The sequence below is a fragment of the Camelus ferus genome, chromosome 1 (genome assembly GCF_009834535.1).
Source record: "Camelus ferus isolate YT-003-E chromosome 1, BCGSAC_Cfer_1.0, whole genome shotgun sequence".
Classification (NCBI taxonomy): domain Eukaryota; kingdom Metazoa; phylum Chordata; class Mammalia; order Artiodactyla; family Camelidae; genus Camelus; species Camelus ferus.
This window is the reverse complement of record NC_045696.1, coordinates 83,599,444-83,618,042: the sequence shown is the minus strand read 5'-3', so window position 1 is coordinate 83,618,042 and position 18,599 is coordinate 83,599,444. Positions and strand designations below refer to the sequence as shown.

At 41.0% G+C, this 18,599-nt stretch overlaps 1 protein-coding gene across 19 annotated transcripts in view; it reads left to right on the top strand.

Annotated features, from left to right (window-relative positions):
• Positions 1–18,599, top strand: part of LOC116665336 — a 101,110-nt gene that overhangs the window by 72,711 nt on the left and 9,800 nt on the right. For 17 of the 19 annotated variants that reach the window (XM_032484754.1, XM_032484747.1, XM_032484734.1 and 14 more), the window contains 3 exons: positions 2,716–2,863; positions 6,275–6,368; positions 7,694–9,040. In XM_032484754.1, the coding sequence (XP_032340645.1) occupies positions 2,716–2,863; positions 6,275–6,368; positions 7,694–7,962 (511 nt within the window). In that variant the 3' untranslated portion in view covers positions 7,963–9,040. Of the gene's footprint in view, positions 1–1,511; positions 2,491–2,715; positions 2,864–6,274; positions 6,369–7,693; positions 9,041–18,599 lie in introns of those variants that run through there. The other 2 variants (XR_004321959.1, XR_004321958.1) reach the window with 2 other exon arrangements.

Here is an 18,599-nt window from a genome sequence, read left to right as displayed (position 1 = left end):
TGAGTACTAAATGATTAATGACTTTGCCAGGGTGAGGGAAAATGGATAAAGGAACAGTAGATATTAACTTGTGTCATTTTGATTCTTCTTTGGAGGGGGAAAAAGTGGTCTCTGAGTGAATGCACAGCATGAAATGAATTTTAAAAATGAAAGCATGTTAAGAAATAATTTGATGTTAACTCTAAGTTTTGTGTATTCATTTTTATATTTTGTATATATACTCTTGTAAAATTCGGCCATCAATTGTAACATGCACATACATATACATAGAGTACATAAATAATTCTTATTTTGCAAAGGCATGTGTGCATGGTGGTTGGTGCTGTGTGGTTGTTTTTTGTTTGTTTGTTTGTCTGTTTTTTGCTGCACAGAACAAGATGATTCTTGCCTTAGAGCTTGGATGCATGTCTGGCGGCTTCCTTACCCGAGGGAGTCATCAGAACGCCCACAGTTCCCAAAGTGCTTTGGGATCACTTAGGCTAAAAGATGTCATTTATTGTGAAGCTATCTTTTTTTTATTCCCAAGGGAATTTCATCATTTTTGTATTTGTGAAAACTGTCCATGTGTCTTTCTCAAAATGCAATTATCTGAAAGAAGCAAACCAACACAGAGTGGACCCCTTGTCTTCAAAGTCGTTTTATTAAGAGTAAATTAGACTGGAAAAATGATAGTCTGAAATGCATTTCCAATAGATTGCTGTCAGCCTTGCTACCTGTCAAACAGAGAGGCCTGAAGTTTCACAGTGACATATGGATTAGCCCAGTCTTCCCTGCAGCGTGAAAACAAAAGACAATTGGTGATGCATGGGGCAAACTCATCTTAAAACAGAGATATCAACAAAGGAATATGACAGCATGAAAAGACAGAGTGCAGTCTGCTGTCCACATTTGCAAAGAGATTCTGTCTGAATCCATAACTTCAATACACTGAGTCAGAAAAAGAGAAAATACACATTAAGTGTAATTGTTCGTTGGGTACTTTGCTTTAGCAAATGCTGAATTTGTCGGAAGGGAGGAACAAGTAGGGACAATGGATAAAATCACTGCAGTTATATCAAGTCATTAAGAAGAACCATATGGAATTAGAATTATTTGATTTTTTTAAAGTCATCTGTCATAGAGGCTTTAAATGAATGTTCAGAATGCTCATCCACCAATCAATTGAAAAAATAAAGGCTGGACTCACAAAAGACCCTCAAGAGCAAAACACTCTTTTCCCAGTTAGAGCTTTAGACTAGACTGGTGAGGTCATGTAGGTCAGGGTTTGTTTGGCAAAGAAGTGCATATCAAAGTTAAAGAAAATCATACAGATCTGCTTAGCTCTGTAAAAATACAGTATGGATTTTTTTTCTTTAACATCCCATGTGAACAATTACATAGAACACTTGTCTGACCAGTAACTTTCAATTAAACAGAAATGAAAGTTCCTCTAATAGCCATTTTAATCCATACATCCTAAGGGACTCAACAAACAAGTGTAATAACACGATACAGAAGTTACTGAAGGAAAATGGTGCATTGAATTATAGAAACTGCTGAGTTTCTAAATTTAGGATCAGATGCTGAAAAAACAAAGTAAGAGAGTTTTAGAGTTATGCATTGCCCACCAGAGATCCAAGCAGGACTCAGAAGGAAAAGTTCAGAAAAGGGCAACTTTGGGGTATCCTGAAGGGGTCTGCCCACTGACCCACAGAGGTCAGTGATGACTGCTATTTTGTCAAACCATCACCTGTGTGATGACATCCTCTGGCAACAGGGCTGGCTCTGGAGATAGAAGTAAATAGCCCCCTACCAAGGGTCACTGGGGTGCCCTGGTGCCTGAAACTCCTAAATCATGTGTTAAGTGTTCACGGATATTTTACGTACGTGAAGGGTGGGAGCATGTTTTCTAATTAATATATTAGGGAGCTTCAGGATATCTACGTCCTTTTGAGAAAAGTGCAGGGTCCTGAAGTTTGGGAAATGGAGCAAACCAGTTTTGGGTGTTGTCCGTGGCTGAGCCAGAGGCCACACATATAAGATACTACATCAGAGGTCAGGAGGTTTTAGAGGGGGCTGAGGACATTAGAAGTCAGTAGAGAAGCAGCAAAAAAAAAAAAAAAAAAAAAAAAAAAAAAATTAAGGGTATCAGTGAAAGCATTTCCAAAATTCATAATTTTGCCTTTAAGTAAAGTTCTATCCAAAGGATTTAACTTGCTGCTATTTGCTTTAGTCCCATATAGAGTTAAACATCTGTCGGGAAATTACACAGGAGTCAAATAAACGTGTTTGTGGTACATTTTACATCGTTTTTAAAAAAAACACTTGGGTTTTCATTTAATGTCCCTTTGTTTTCTCTATTGATTATGTCTCTTGTCAATAAATGTCTCTCTTTTCTGCATACCCATAGGAATCAGCTTTGATTTCTCATTTTTGGAGTCTAAACTCACACCCCTGGAACCACAGTGTGTGCTCTTCTGATGTAATTGCTGTTGATTGTGTTGCTATTAGGTTTGTTCTTCTTGTTGCACCGGTGTGGTTACACTGTTATCTCAGCATTAACACACGCTGTCAGATAAGATGATTTTCAGCTGCATAAAACAGATCATAGTCAAGTATCCAAATAAGGGTTTATTTTTCTCTCACAGAAAATAGACCAGGGACCAGCTGTCCAGGACTGTTACAGTGACTCTTGGTGACCTCAGAGTCTAGACGCTTTCTCTCTTTTTCTTCCAGATATCCCCAGACATCTTCTGTTTACATTTTGCTCACCAGAGCTGTGCGTGACGACCATCCCTACCGTGAGAATGCTTGGGAAGACAGCTTTCAGCTGGTCACAAATCCAGTGCTCTCTTTGTATGCAGGAAGGAAAGACTGGATATTGGTAGGTAACTGTCAGACTCTACCCTGTGCTGACATCTCCAACAGAGTGTATGCAGAATGGAGTAGGAAAATGCATTTCTAAAAAGGTCCCATATTTAACCCCTAAGGGTTCAAGAAAATATCTTGGGGGAAAATGTAGAGCAATGGATGGCTGGTTGAAAATTCTAGCTGGGAATGTTGAAGAGGTTGGTGTTTGGTCCAAGCCCAACTCATAACAGTTTCATCAAAATATGTTAAATATCATCATCGTTAATCTTATGACTGTAGGCCTGGCAATCATTTCGTTGCTTCTGGCCCAATCTTCACACAGCTGTTCTGTGTGATCTTGGACAAGTCATTTAACCTTGGGCCCAGATTTTTTTTTACTTCAGTAAAGTGAATATAGTGATACCATCCTCATGGGAAGGTTGTAACAAGCAAATAACAGAAGTATGTAAAAATCCTTTAAATGGAGAATCATGACATCCAAGCGTGAGATAGTATTAGTGTTACTGTTTCTGTCTGCACTTTTTTTCCCTTTTCTATTTGTTACTTTTACCCTTTACTCTCTAATTACTTTCTCAGATGAAACTGGTACAGGGTAGAGTAGATAGAAGTTTGGGATCTTTCTAAAACTTAGGGCTGACAAGCATGGATGGTGTTCCATCAGTCTGTGGCCACTAGCGCTCAGATATTTATCTGCAAGAAACTGAGCCGTGGTCTAAAATCTTCCTTGTGATTTTTAGCTCAGATGGAAAAATTGTGTTTTCAAGCTGTGTGTGCCAGAGACCAGCATACTATTCTGACATGTTACAAGTTCTAACTGCTTCCTTTTGGCTTTGAAAAAATATTTAAATTGTCTACCTTTATGATAAACAATTCCCATTTAAAACAATCTCAGCTTGGAGAGTCCCCAGAGGGGAACAGTGCAGATTGTCTGCCTATGATGCTGGGAGCTGTGACTGATCTGAGTTACCCCCTGCCTCTGCCCTGGGGCAATTCCATGTGCAGTCGGCCTTAACAGCGCCACGGTTCCCACATCCTTTGTCGGCTTTAGTCGCTTCAAGTAGTCTCTGGCAAGTAGTAAAGAAACGGTTTCAGTAGGCTACTCCTAATTTTTAGAGGCTTAGGTAGATTCCAACACATTCCTTTTATGCCTCCTACATAATTTTCTATTTGTGCAATCTATTGAATTTCTATTCCAATTTTCCATAATTTTACTTAAGGGACACTTAGTACTTGATAACAGCTTTTTCCAAATTGATGCATCAGAACTTTTGCTTTTTCACCGTTAATTCTAAGCCTTAAAAATGAGGCTGAGTAATGGCTGGCATTTTTCTTTTCTGTGGGTTGGAAGGAAGAGTTCTTTGCACTTGGCTTCAGCTCTTCTTCCGGCTGTCCCTCGTTTCTGCTCTTCTTCCTACCCTCCTTGTAGACAAGATCAGTGTCTCTCAAGATGCCAGCTCCCACTTAGGCAAGGCACGTGGCCACCATTGTCTTCTAATGGCCCTGCGGTTTGGATCTCTTTCTCAAGGACACGGGTCTGGGGGACTTGGTTGGTTGCATGCTGAAGAAGTGGTTTACAATCAAGAAACCCACTAGGGGTTTACTGATAAATAAGAAGGCCAATATACTAATTTACAATCGAAAATATTTCTTATCATGACCAGAATACTTATGACTCATTAGCAGGCCTCCCCCAACCGGTGTGGAGCCTGGGGTAAGAGTACAAATCGCGGCCCACATACCTTCAAAGTGTCTATGAATAATAAATTAATACATGATTGATTCAAATACGTTCTGTCTTTCCACACGGCAAATAGACCTTCATTATAATCTGGAAGGCCAGGTTAGGATTAGAATTCCGTTTCCTTGTGGCAAGGAGCCAGCATCACGGCTCCCAGCCTTTGGGCCTGTCCTCTTGAGCCTCTGGCCCGTCTCTTTTCATCTCCTTTTTCCCCTGCCCTGCCAAGGGTCTCGTATCTATGCTGTGAAAACCTCGGTCTACACAAGCACGGGTTCAATCCCTACCACCAGCAAACAGCCGCCCACTGGCCATTCCTCTGTCTGCCTTTGGGAGGTGAGAGCAGGGAAGAGCCAGTACAGACAACTGAGGCAAACTTGGAGCCACCTGGGCGGGAAACGCGAGGGTCCTGGCGCTCAGAATGGGATGCTAGAGGCAGCTCCCTGCCCAGAGTAGACTTCAGTTGTCTTCGGTGCTCTAGGCTGGTGGCCTGGACTCAGACTGCCATGTGGGGCCCTCCTGACACTGACAAGGTCTCTACAGCCACTCTGTCCTCGCTTCAGCCCTTGCTTGGTTTGGCTTCATCACCATTCACTTCCCTCCACCTCCTTACCAGGAACTGCCTCCCTCCCACCCTCTCCCTGCCCCTCCACTCTGCCCAGGAGGCTTTATATATGCTGTCAGATCCTTGTCTCCAGAAAGGACAAAATTGATTGCATTTAATCAAACAAATTTTAGGTCTGTAATCTTGAAACTCCCCTGAGTCACCTTGCTTGGATTGGGGCAGTCCTCTTAGCTCCTTAGTCACCTATTCTTAGGAACTTTCTGAGTTTATGTACCTCTTATCAATCTCATCTATTGGATTAGCGTCCTTAACCACTATGAGAAATCATTAAGAACTATTTCCCTGGTTACCAAGATACTCTTAGTATAAATTTCACCCCCCCACCATATTCTTAAGTAAAGACAGTATAAATTCCTCCTCATTATTATTAAATAACCACTTCAAGTTCTTCACAAGAATCAGTGGTTCTCAAACTCTAGCAAGGATCAGAGTCATCTGAAGGGCTTGTGAACGCCTGATTGATGGCTCGGGGAGTACGTGTGTACGTGTGAGAATCTGCATCTGTGACAAACTCCCTGGTGATACTGATGCTGCTGGTCCAGGGGCTAGACTTTGAGAACCACCACTCTGTTCACGTCCTCTCCCATAGTTCTCCTTCAGAGCAGCACGTCCTATCTTCCAAGCTTGCCACCTGATGACATTGTTCTGACGGGAATCACCCGTGCTCTCTGATGCCTAAGTCCAGTGGTTAATGGCCAAAGCTAAAGGACACTTTTCATGTCCAGTAGAGTCTTAGGAAATTTCTGATGCATTTGATATGATTGACTTCCACTGCCATATCCCTTCTTTGAGTTTTATGTCACATGACTTCTGGCTCTTCTAATGGTCTGGATGCTATGCTTTTCTTGCTTCACCTGGAAGGCCTCTACCCATCTTGCTTTCTAGACGGGGGCCCAGTGTCCCTTCCTCAAAGAAGCGATACCTCTTCTTGTCCCCGAAACATGGATGTCCCTTTCTTTTTCTTTCCCATTCTGCCCCACTGTGCTCACATCACTCTCTCTAACAATATCTAATAGTCTCCTTACTCAGGAAAAGTTTTGATCAGTTTTGTCTCATTCTTCCAGGTATTGCTAAACAGTAGGCATGAAGCCGTCTTAGGATTCCTGATAACCCCACCGGATGCCATTGCCCCCGCCCATTCTCTGGGATGCAGCAAAGGTATGTTTATGTGAAGCACATAGGAAGGGTGAAAGCTAAGTCTCTGGACTGGGATGGATGTCAATTGCTGGGCACCCCCTTGACGGTGCTGGTTACCCATGAAGGGTAACTGCATCCATAGATGCAGCTGCCCGCGGCAGGACCTGCTAGCCTTATCTTGGGAGCATGCAGTGCAGGCCTGGTAGTCTGAGGATGGAAATTCAGCCCCCATTCATCTCCCGGATGCCTGAACAAGCCATGGTGGCCCTGTGCTGAAACTGTTGTTCAGTTTGCATGGCTTTCGTGGGTCTGGCCCTCTCTTCTCTTTCTCATTAAACTCTCTGCCCTCATCCTCTCCACCTTCATCTCTCCTCCCTGAAAGAAAAGGAGAATCTTTATCTTTCGAGCAAATGTTTTATCCATTATAGGAGCTCATTGTGTCCTTAAGGCTTAAATCTTTGGAAGCAAAGTCAGGAAGAAGGAAGACTTTTTTTTTTTCCTTCTTTGCTTTTTCACCCAATTATGACACTCTCCTGGGTACGATGCCGGGCACAGATCGGGTGCTTCTCTGTAGAATGATGTGAGGGTGAGAAGTACTCTGTTTGCAAAAAGAAAGTATGCTGGTTACTATGCCCAAACATAGCTTATGATGCAACTCACTATGCCCCTAGGAAGCGAGACTGTAACCACTCTGTGGCTAGGAACTCTGTGCTGTTCATCTTTGTAGCAACGTTGCCTATCACACCTGTCATGCCTGTCACGTTTCCTAGGGAATCACGAGATATCAGTCATTTTACACAAAATGATAGCCTATTGCCACCATCTTGAGAAGAAGTTCAAAGAATACACAGTTAACCCCTAGTATTAACGCATCCTTGGGGCTGTAGGTCAGCAGGTCGGAAAGAGTCTCCTGAATAACCATTCCCTCCCTCCTCCAAAGCCCTCTTTCTCCCTCTAATCCAGGGTCAGCAACAGTAGTAAGAAAGCCAGCAGCAGCCACATATGTGTAAGTCAGGCTTCTCTCCATCTGCTCCCTCCTTAGGGAAAATCTAACGCTAAGATGACTTTCTTAGGGGAGGAAGCACAGCTGTTGTCACCACCGTCTCTACGGAGTCACAGGATAAAAAAAAGACAAAAAACAAAAAACAAAACCCGCTTCCTTTGCCCCTAAGCACTGGTTTCTTTTGGTCACGTTCTGAATGGCAGCGATGATTCAGCTTGCTGCCGGGGTGCTGGTTCCAACAGCACCTCCTTTCGTGGCTCTGGCCTCCGCCCCATTTATCGCTGGTCCTGGGAGCCAGGGAGACAGGACTATTTCTATCTCAGGCATCTGTGTTTCTGATCAGCTGGTGGGCTAGGCCAACCGAAGTGTGAGGAGGAGCTGAAACGACTTCACGTTTGTCTAAAGTCGGGCGTTCACTTGGATGAGGAGCGGGGAAGTGTGTGCCGTGATGCTGCAACGCCTGGGTCGCGGGGCGGGGACCCCGGCGGGGACACCGTCACCCTCTCTGGGAGTCCCGGTGGAATCCGAGAAACTTGGGATGTGCATTATGGAGGAAAACTTTGGACAAGTCTTCATATTTCTCTCTCTAAAAATGAAACTGTGTCTGGATAGGATGACTTTTTATTTCTCTGACTCTGAAAATAAGATTAGAGCTTGGCCAAGTGACCTTAGGTTTTTTATTTTAGTTTGCCCATCTATGTGGAGGTCCTGATTTTCCAGAGGAGATTTAACTTTAAAAATTAAAATTTTGTATTAATAACTCTCAGATTTTTTTATTTCTTTCATGTAATGTCATTCTTCTCAAGAAGGAACACTTAACTCCGATTTAGTTAGTTTGAAGAGCCTGACGTCAGTATAATTTCAATGCTCCCCAGGCCTGAGAACCACTGATTGAAAATCCATAAGAGCGTCTCACTCTAAAATGTTATTTGAGGAGTCAAAGATTTACCAAAAACTTACTGTTATAATCTACCGAGTGGTTTCTTGCTCCATTTTGTGACGGTATATGGTTGGCATCTTTAAATTTCATAATTCACTTTCAGTACAGAAAGATACTGAAATTGGAATATAGGGCCGAATGGATTGTTTCCTTTGTGACTTAACAGTAATACTATGATAACTTACACTTCTATGGTCCTTTACATGTTATCAACAGCTTTTATACAACCTCATTTTATTTTGGAAACAATTTCACTTGGTCAGTGTGTTGACATTTGTAATGAGATGACAGAAATATTTCTGGAATGCTTCATGAGGAATATTATGAGAAAAGTAGCTTTTCTTTCTTCACACAGTCCACCTGATGGTCCCAGCAAGAGATTAGAGTCAGGAATGTGAAATAGGGTAACACCTGACAAACCCAAAGATGTGTAAAGCCGGCCCCTTCCACCTCGTGTGGGAAAAGGAAGGAGGGATGGTGATCGGTCAGACATGGTTGCAATGCCTTCCTTTCTCTGGGTTGCAGACCTAAGAGGGCACCTGGGAGAGTGGCCGCCATTTTGAAAGGAAATCTGTAAGCAGAGCTGTACTCTGGTCTCCCGTTGAAACATAGGAATAGAATAGAAGTGGAAGCAGGACATGATTGTGCAAAGTTCCATGGGGCATGGAAAGGATGCAGATGTTCTCCTGGCCCCTACAGGAAAGCAGGACGTTGAGAGCCATTGGCTTGCTCGGAGGCTATGAGGTGGAGAATGCAGGCAGAAGTCAGAGGGCCCTGAATCAGTGAGAGCTAATGTAGGTCCAATCCTCGGGGTTGGGGGGGGGGTTGGGGGGTGCAACTGCATAGCTATTTTAGTTCTCTGTTAAACTCACGGAGACTGCTCCAGACTCCTGGACTATCGAACTGCTTCCTCTTTATCAAAACTTGCCTGACTGTGTCTCTTCTGTGCAGACACTGATCTAGATTAAGTGGCGTCTGAATGATTTAACATGTCTGATTCACACTGAGAGGTGTGCAACAGAAAGACCATGTGCTCAGACAGACCTTGTCCAGTTCCAGCTCTTTGTTGTTCGGTCTCCTTAACGAGTTGCTTTACTCCTCTCAGTTGAAAATTCTTCACTCAGCATCAGACACTTACATCTAGCTCTTAGAGTGATATGAAAATTAACTATATAACTCTGCTTATTAATTTTGGGTTCTTTGGCTCATTGCAGAGCAGGGCGTAGTTTCTAGTGAGCACAAAATAAGCAATTGTTGAATGAATTGAATGAATGGCTCAGGTAGAAGGCATCTAGCTACAAGTGGCAGACATGCCAATGCAAGTGCTGTTCAGAATGAGTAAATGTAGAGGAGAACATAATTAAGAAAGTCCAGAAACTTGGCAATGATTAGTTATGGTTGAATTGATAGCCTCATTTTTGAGTGTGTGTGATTTTCTAACTTTGACTTCCTTCCCATGCTGACTTCTTCATACTCCTACTAAGACAGCCACAAGTGTTCCAGACAAAGAATATTCAGAGACCAAAAGGACGTTTTTGGTGACTCTGTCTTTGGAGTGAGGAAATGTCTGTCTTTCCCAGAACTCCTGTCCAAGTGCTCTTCTTGTCTCATCTGATCGAATTGTAACACATGCTCATTTTGGAGCCAAACTCTTACGTAATGTGGTGAATGGCTCAAACCGTGGGTTCCTGTGCCCATCACTTGCAAGGACACAGGGATTATCCTTTGAATAATCAGTTTCTGAAGCCAGTAGTGGGGCCAGTTCTGCCTGAAGCACCTGGGTTATGTATGGAAGGGGTGGGTACTTGGACCCAAATTAGGGTACTTTTTGGAAGGAGAAAATAGATGCTGCTGAGACAATCAAAAACTAATATTTACCACAATATGTAAGCACCAGCCACCATATTTGACATGTTTGAGCTCAGTGAATGCTGCCTCCATTTCTTTTATAAGGACGACTTGTATAAGGACTCAAAGAAAGTGAACAAGTTTTTACTGATGGACAGTAAGTAGTTTAGTGGGATTGGAGGAAAATGGAGAGTCATCAAGCAGAATCCTAAGAGCATGGACTTACCATATGATCCAGCAGTCCCATTCCTGGACATATATCCTGAGAGAACCTTAATTCAAAAAGATACATGCACCCCAATGTTCAGAGAAGCACTATTTACAATAGCCAAGATATAGAAACAACCTAAATGTCCATCAACAGATGACTCGATAAAGAAGTTGTGGTATATTTATACAATAGAATACTACTCAGCCGTAAAAAATAATAAAATAATGCCATTTACAGCAACATGGATGGACCTAGAGATTGTCATTCTAAGTGAAATAAGCCAGAAAGAGAAAGAAAAATACCATATGATATCACTTATATGTGGAATCTAAAAAAAAAAAAAAGATAAACTTATTTGCAAACAGAAACAGACTCTCAGACATAGAGAACAAACTTGTGGTTACCAGGGGGAGAAGGGGGTGGGAAGGGATAAATTGGGAGTTAGAGATGTGCAGATACTAACTGATATACAAAGAATAGATAAACAAGTTCATGCTGTATAGCGCAGGGAACTATATTCGATATCTTGTAGTAACTTATGGTGAAAAAATATGAAAACGAATATATGCATGTTTGTTTATGACTGAAGTATTGTGCTGTACACTAGAAATTGACACAACTTTGTAAACTGACTACACTTCAATAAAAAAAAATATATATATATATTTACAAGAAAAAAAAAAAAGAATCCCAAGAGCAAACATATAACACACTCAAATGAGGCGAATTTTTATAAAAGGACTATTTACAAAAGCAAAGGGAACCAACCAGGGACAGAGAGGCACTGCAGTGTTAGCAGTGAGGGGTGTGATGCTACATCTAGGACTGAAGGGACAATGGAAGGAAAGCGTTAATAAACCTGGACAGAGTTGCTGTCAGTTAGTCTTAATAGAAAGCGTCGGTGTTGGGAATGGGAGGGGATTTCGCCCCTTGGGGGACATTTGGCAATGTCTGGAGACGTTTTAGATTGTCATGACTGATGGGTTGCTATTGGCTTCTAGTGCGTAGAGGCCAGGGATGCTGTTAAACAGATGCATATGATAAAGAATTATCCTGCCCCAAATGCAATAGTGTCCAGGTTGAGGAACCCTATTTCAGAGAAAGCACTGTGAAAACAGAGGGCCGCTGTAAGTGTGACCTTTGCATCTAAACCCAAGCAACCAGAGACAGCAAGGGAGCTGGGGCAAAAGCTACCCCTCCCTCCTGCTGGCCCATATCCCAGTGGCTTCCATTGAGTAATAGTCTTGTTTTTCTAGTTCAGCCTTGTTTAACTGGTCTTGGTGGCCTTTGAAAACCAATCTGATGCTTAGAGACTAAGCCTATTATAGAGAGGTTCATCATATAATTTTCATCTTTAGTTTTACATAGGGATTTAACTTTACTTTCATTCATTAAGAAAACAGTCATTGTAGGCTGTCCTATGCAAAGAAATGAAAGACTTATCCTTCACTGATTTTTGCCATTCTGGCCTCTGGCCAGCATGTTTGAGAATTAAATGGGGTTTTTCCCCCTTATAGACATTTTGCCCTTAAGTAAGTATGAGCAAACTTTTGTGTAGTTTATTGTAGTTATTGTCTGAGCTTGTTATTTAGCAATAATTAATGAGGAAGGAGCATAATAAATGGAAAAGATGTGCGACGTTCATTCCTTTCTTACGTTACGCATCTTTGAAGGTGTTCACCCTCTTGTCTAAGACATGCCACTTCAGGGTGTTTCAGTTGACGGACAACTAGAAAGAAGATGCTCTGAAACTTAAACAGATTAAAATAACTCAAGACCTCGTGACTCTTGACTAAGTAGTAAAGCCATACCAGAATGATCACCGGGACTGGGGCCATCTTAAGACATTCAAGGCTCTTTTGAGTGTGATTCAAGATAAAAAAAAAAGTCTTGTGAGTGAAGAAGGAAACCTAATTTCATGCTTCTGATATTTAGCTTCTTGTTTGTTTCTTTCTAGAATCTGTACTGTTAGATTTATTTATTTACAGCTAAATGAACGAAGTCATTTAACATACTGTAAACAAATATGGACATATTTATCAGATTGTATCTGTAAAATATCTTGGAGATTTATATTTATTTTATCTTAAAATTCAAACCAAAACAACTGCTCAGTTCATGCAGTTCTAATGAGCTGGTGGCAACAATGAACAGGAGAAGGCACAGTCCAGGAGACCCTCGTAACTCAGGATGCACTCCCCCCACCCCCCATACCTACACAGTGATGGAAACGACACGCGCAGCTGCACGGAAGTAAAAAAAAATGCACTGACAGTTGCATCCTGGACCTGGAAATGCCTGTGTAGAAATGCAATTCTGGAAGACCTGTAACACATTTTTTTTGGTTACTCCACCTGAATTTCTGGGTGAAGCTATAGTAATTTTGAGGTTTTTTTTTTTTTTCAAAGCAAAGTGAATAACGGGGCATTAACTATAGACTGATAAAATATCATCGAAGCACGCAGGGAAGATTGCTTAGCCTGCTGCTCGTCCCTCAGCTGAAAGAGCGTGGCCTCTGTTTTGTTTCTGACATCCCAGGGAATGGAAATGAAGATTCCTAAATCGAAAAGAAGAAGTTAGAATTTCAGGAGACGAACAAGCGACCAAAGCTACTAAGACCCTGAGGGATTAAAGATGTCCTTCTAAAATTTCATTATTGTGTCTCCACGTCTAACCTCCCAGCTGTCTAACAACAAAATCCTTCATAATATAGCTACCTGTAAAAATCAAACATTATGAACCACTTTTTTTTTTTTTTTTCCGAAAGAGAATATACTCAAAATGTTTTCAAAGCTTCTTTAAGGGGGAGCCAGATAGTGACAACCTCGGAGGCCTCAAAGTGAGATCCAGGGATGGGCTTAGCACAAAACCGCCCTGCAGAAAGGCCACATGAGCCACCAGAGAGGTCTGTGGTTAGAGGACATTACATCGTGGACGTAAGTTCGCTAAATTGACCCCTACTTCTCCATCCTTTTGCAGTGGAAACATTCCTTTGAACAACCAGGAAGTAAACCTAACTTTAGCTTCTGTGTTTTGCAGTGAAGCAATCTATCAATTACAGCAGCAGACACACCCTCACTTCCCTGTAACTCCAGGCCAACACCTCTTGTCACCCTCTACATAAGACTCCAGTGACTTCTACGCATGCTTATGTATATTTGCAAACCATCCATAATATACATTTAAAAAAAGTTTGAGTAGGGACATTGCTCTGTATTCCAAGTTGTCTCAGGCTATTCCGTGTGATGAATGTGCTGATAACTTTCTGCTATTTTTCTTCTATTTGACCAATCACCTCTCAGTATGTCTTCTAGCTCCCATGTCACACACAGTCACAGCTTATCTCTTCATCATACAGTGTAGCTCAACACACTTTTACCTCTGAAACTGCATAGTGTGGCAGAGGTCTCTTCCATTATGCCTTTGCCCTTTTTACTCATCTTCCTGGACTGGGAATCCTAAAAGTGGCAATCTTGGAAGGCAAGGAAATGAATCACAGGTCTTACGACACAGCTGCTGTCCTTCCAGACCATATAAAAGTGCTTTCTATAAAAGTGATGGATTCCCTAAGCCTGCGGTGCATCTCCTGGGACACACTCCACTCTGCGTTCACGATCCGCCTGACCCTCCGAATAGCCCTGTGGAGCCTAGAGCTGAGGGAACCGGCACAGACATACTGATACTCCTGCTATTGCTTTTGCTGTGAGTAATAAAGGTCTTTGTCTCTGACCAAGAGTCTTTTGTCTTTTGTTAGCATCCACAGAACCGTGGCAGGCTACTTACTAGCTTCTGTAGTTATTTCATTCAGTGTGTTACTGCTTCCAGCCTCCCTCCACTCTGTCAAACTTAATCTCTAAGTAGGGTAAAACCTTCATCTACCTAAATGTACAGGCTTTCCTTTCTTCCTTCCTTCCTTGCTTCCTTCCTCCCTTCTTTCCCTCCTTCTCTTTCTTCTTTTCTTCCTTCCTGGCCTCCTACCAGTGTTATCTAGCTCTTTATTTAACCATCATCTACTATTTTTCACTTATTCAACAAATATTTACTGAGTGCCTCCTATGTGTCAGGCATGTTCCAGGTTCCAGGTTTGTGTAGCAAATACAACAAGCTAATATCTCTCATTTTTGTCTTTTTATCTTTATTTGAAAAAATTAAAAGTAGACTTCAAGGAGTAGATACAAATAGCATAATCCATACTAGATATAGGTAAAGAAGAAATGAAAAACAAAGAGAAAAGGGTAAAGAAATAAAATAGTGCTTAGGGATGAGATTAATACAAAAAGATAAAACATACTTCTTTTTGCTGCACACTTGGGTCTTAGGTTTATGCCAAAGTCCAAGTTCTCCTGAGATAGAAAACATTCCTATAGTGGTCAGATCTTCCAGAAAATCTCAATGCCCAGTCACAGAATTATCTTCCCTGTGACATTGCTTCAGAATGGAAAGTGCTTTGCTAGTCTGTGGGAACAGCTAATCATGGGGACCCGGGGGCGGGGGGGGCGGGGAGTCACAGAGTGAGAGCCCACCTAAGCCACGCCCACTTCCTGGACTTAGGTTCCTCATTCATAAATTGGCCTATTGTGCTCTACGCTTGTGTGTCTTCTTCACCACTGTGGTATTCTATGTGTTATGATACATAAACGCAGGGACATATGAAGGTGAAAAGTGATTATGATTCTAATCTGGGAGATTAAAACATGGCACTTTGGATGGGTTCCTGTGCGTGGAGAAAATTCATATTAATTCCTTCACTTGTCCTTCATCACACCCAAGTTCTAGCATTTCAGATCCTTAAGATTCTAACTTGTTCTTTAAGATATCCTTCATATATTCAACTATTGCAATAAGGGTTGCTCAGCATGTCGCTTGTTAATAAAGGACATCTGCATTTGTTTTAATGCTTATTTAAAAAGAAACTGGGATTTAGTGCTTGTCAGTACTAATGGAATCAATGGTACTTTAATATTTGTTAATGGCACTTCAGTGCCCTTAACAGCAAAAAGCAGTGAGGTCATTAGCCAAACACACTGTTGCTCCAAATGAAAGAGAAAGTGTATGGAATCTAGAAAAGGCAAAGATGGCACGTGATTTTGCTAGTGTCAGGTCACTTGAACCTAAATAAAATGCATACATTTTTCTTCTTTGCTGTGTTTTAATCCAAAGAGCAAACAATTGTAATGGCTGATGTTGGTGACGCTATCATGCATCTGATCAAAACAAGAAAAACAAACTTGCTAAGTGCTCCTCCTTATGAAATTTCGGTGAGCTGCCAACCGTCAGCTGCTAGCTTTAGGAAAGTGTTGTTCCTCCCCATTGATGTAAGTATCTTCAAAAGACCAAGTAAAAAGAGGGAGAGAGGGAAATGTATGCTAAAAGAGCAGAGAAGGGCAGTGCATTGGGTTGGAACATAGCTGTCTGTATTAAACTCAGCAAAATAAGAAGGCAAATGACTGGTTGAGGACTTGACTTGTATACCTTGCTTTTGAACCTCCGAGGTCCCCTCTACCTTGCACCTGAATAGAGTTTGATCTTTTAGTGTTAATTTCTCCATGCATCCACTACAGCTGGTGGCAGATTTTATAATTTAGACATTGTGTGTTTTAAGTCAAAGATTAGAAGTAATGTTATAAGAAAGTAGGACGTCATTACCTTCCCCCCAAAAGAACTATTTTTTCCAATTGATATTTCTATCAAAATGATTCTAAATATTTCCTAATATGGCTAATCTTTAGATTTTTTTTAAGTCTAGTGAAAATTTTCTGCAGTTAAAAGGTTAGTCAAGCATTTTGAATTAGTAAAGAATGTGCCTAACTTTTGGAATATTTTGTGTAGTTACTGGAAAACATCTATTTTTTTAATCTCTCCATAACATTCATGTTATTCTTCTTTGGGGTAGAATATGATAGACTTAAATCCTTAGCTGAAAGAATGTCACTTGAATTCTCATGCAATTGATTTTTAAACTTTTACTTAATGATTTATGGTCTCTAAAAAGATCTTCTTTGAAATAAAATCTTTCTCAAGTCTTGTACAGAATGAATAATTTTTGGCATTTTTGGAAGCTGAAAGGATGTCTAATGATTAAATGTTTGAAATACTAAATTAGAAATCAGGAAACTTAAGGTATTATCTCAGCTCAACACACCGTAGTCTCAGATACTGTGCATTGCTGAGTTGTTACAAAACCCAATAAGGCAATTTTAAGAAAGTGCTTTGTACTTTTTGGAAGAAAGGTTTTATATCAATATAAAGCATTAATACAAGTCGCTTGAAGTGCCATTGCCTGAAATCTCGGAGTCAATACAGTATTCTCTATTGCTAGTGTCTAGTTACATAAAACACTCTAGGATTATGCTGTCAATTTGGTATACACGCAGGGTTTTTGTTAACGCACACTCTAAAAGGGGATGCTGAACGATGAGATCAATGAACTAGTAGAAATCAGTCTGTATGTGAGCAACATTTCTTCCTGTATCATCCCGCCGAGTTTTCTAAAGGAACATTTTCCAATCTTGAACTGCAACAGGTTATATTTACTTTCACATCACAGAGACACACATAGTGTTTAATTTTTTTTCTCTTTTTAAGAACAATGGAAAACAAAAATCAGTGGTCTTGAATATTTTCACAAAGCAGGGTAATAATTCCACTGTGAAACTATACCAGATGGCTGGACATGAGTCAAACAGCAATGAATTAAGTCAATAATGCTACAGCTTCCATCCAGAAAGACCGGACTGCCTGGAAGGCAAGTTTATGTATAACACAATTTCTGCTATAAGACAGAAGCTATTTTCAAATTTTAAAAGATGTATTTCAGGTGGCATTCTTCACACTTTAACACAGGGCCATTTTCTTCAACGTTCTCTTTGGAGTGAATAGCTTATCATCCTACAAAATGAGAATTCAGGGCACATGTCAGACTTTCAAGGAGGGACACTGGGAGGTGATAATGCCCGAAAGATAAATTGGAAAGATACCATAGGCATTAGCCTGTGTACATTCTGTTTTCAATTTGCGTAGCAGCCACGGCAGCACTTTCGGAGCAAGACAATGAGTGAAATGTAATTGTTGGCTGTCCCCTGAAGTCCTAACAAGGACCAAGAGCTGGATTCAAACTGACTTGAAACCTATCCTGGGACCATTCCATTGATGCCTCACTTTCATTCTATAATTGGGCCAAGACAAGCTTTAACATAGCTTAATTTCTGCCCTCCTTAAAGCACTGATGAGAATGGCTCTTGAATTATAGCAAAATCTTTTGTGTTTTCTTGTTTACGAAGGACTTGGCAGATGCCAAGACTTTAGTCCTTGGTTCTCATTTCTTAAATGGGATGGTGTTGATACTGTAGCCAAAAGAGGCATTGCTATCATCTTATGCTTCCTTTTGTTTTTTTTTTTTCTTTTCCTGTTAACCAGCACAATAATAACAGTATAAATCAGCTCATTTGCTAAATAGTTTTCTAGGCTGGCTTTAAGAAGACTTTAGTTTTAACTAAGACACTTAAATCATTCAACGTGAGCTCACCCAATACAGTTTGGTACTTGAAGGATATAAATAAGACATTTCTCATCTTAAGGCACTCAAAATAAATCTGGATGGAGGAAGTGGATAGTAAAATTAAAACACTTGGATATTAATATGAAAAAACCCAACTCAGGTTTTATCATAGGAAATTCATTTTAAGTGGACAGAAAATGTTGCAGATTGTTTTCTATTTGGCCTTCCAACATTAGTTATTGCTAGGAGTGAATTCGGAAGGAGTCTGCAATGAGGAAAAATTGTGAGGTGGAGTTAAGTAAGAAAGGCTTGTCTTCTTGGGAATATGCAAGCTGGTATCTTCTAAATTCAATTTTGTATTTTAAGTCATGCTTTGCAGGGATTTTCCAAAATTGGTTCAACCAACCAGTAAATCAAAAAGGATTCATTAAAGCATTTCACTGCAAGGCACTGTTTATAAAAAAAAGTAAGCAGATAGCATCATTTTAGGACTGAATTCTGTACAGAGAGGGCCAGCCCGTGGGGTCAAGGTTTTCTAGAGGGAGAAGCCAGGTGACTGAGAGCTTCCTTGTCCACAGCCAAGTGGTCAGAGCAACTTCACTCCCACGAGGACAGCCAAGTTATTGCTTTACTTTTTCTAAAGCTCTTGCTGACCCCGAGGGCCGCAGTGTGCACTTCTCTATCTGAGCTCTTGCCTCTGTGTTGAAACCTCTTGAATGTATCTATACTAGATTCCAGGTTCTGCCCAACTC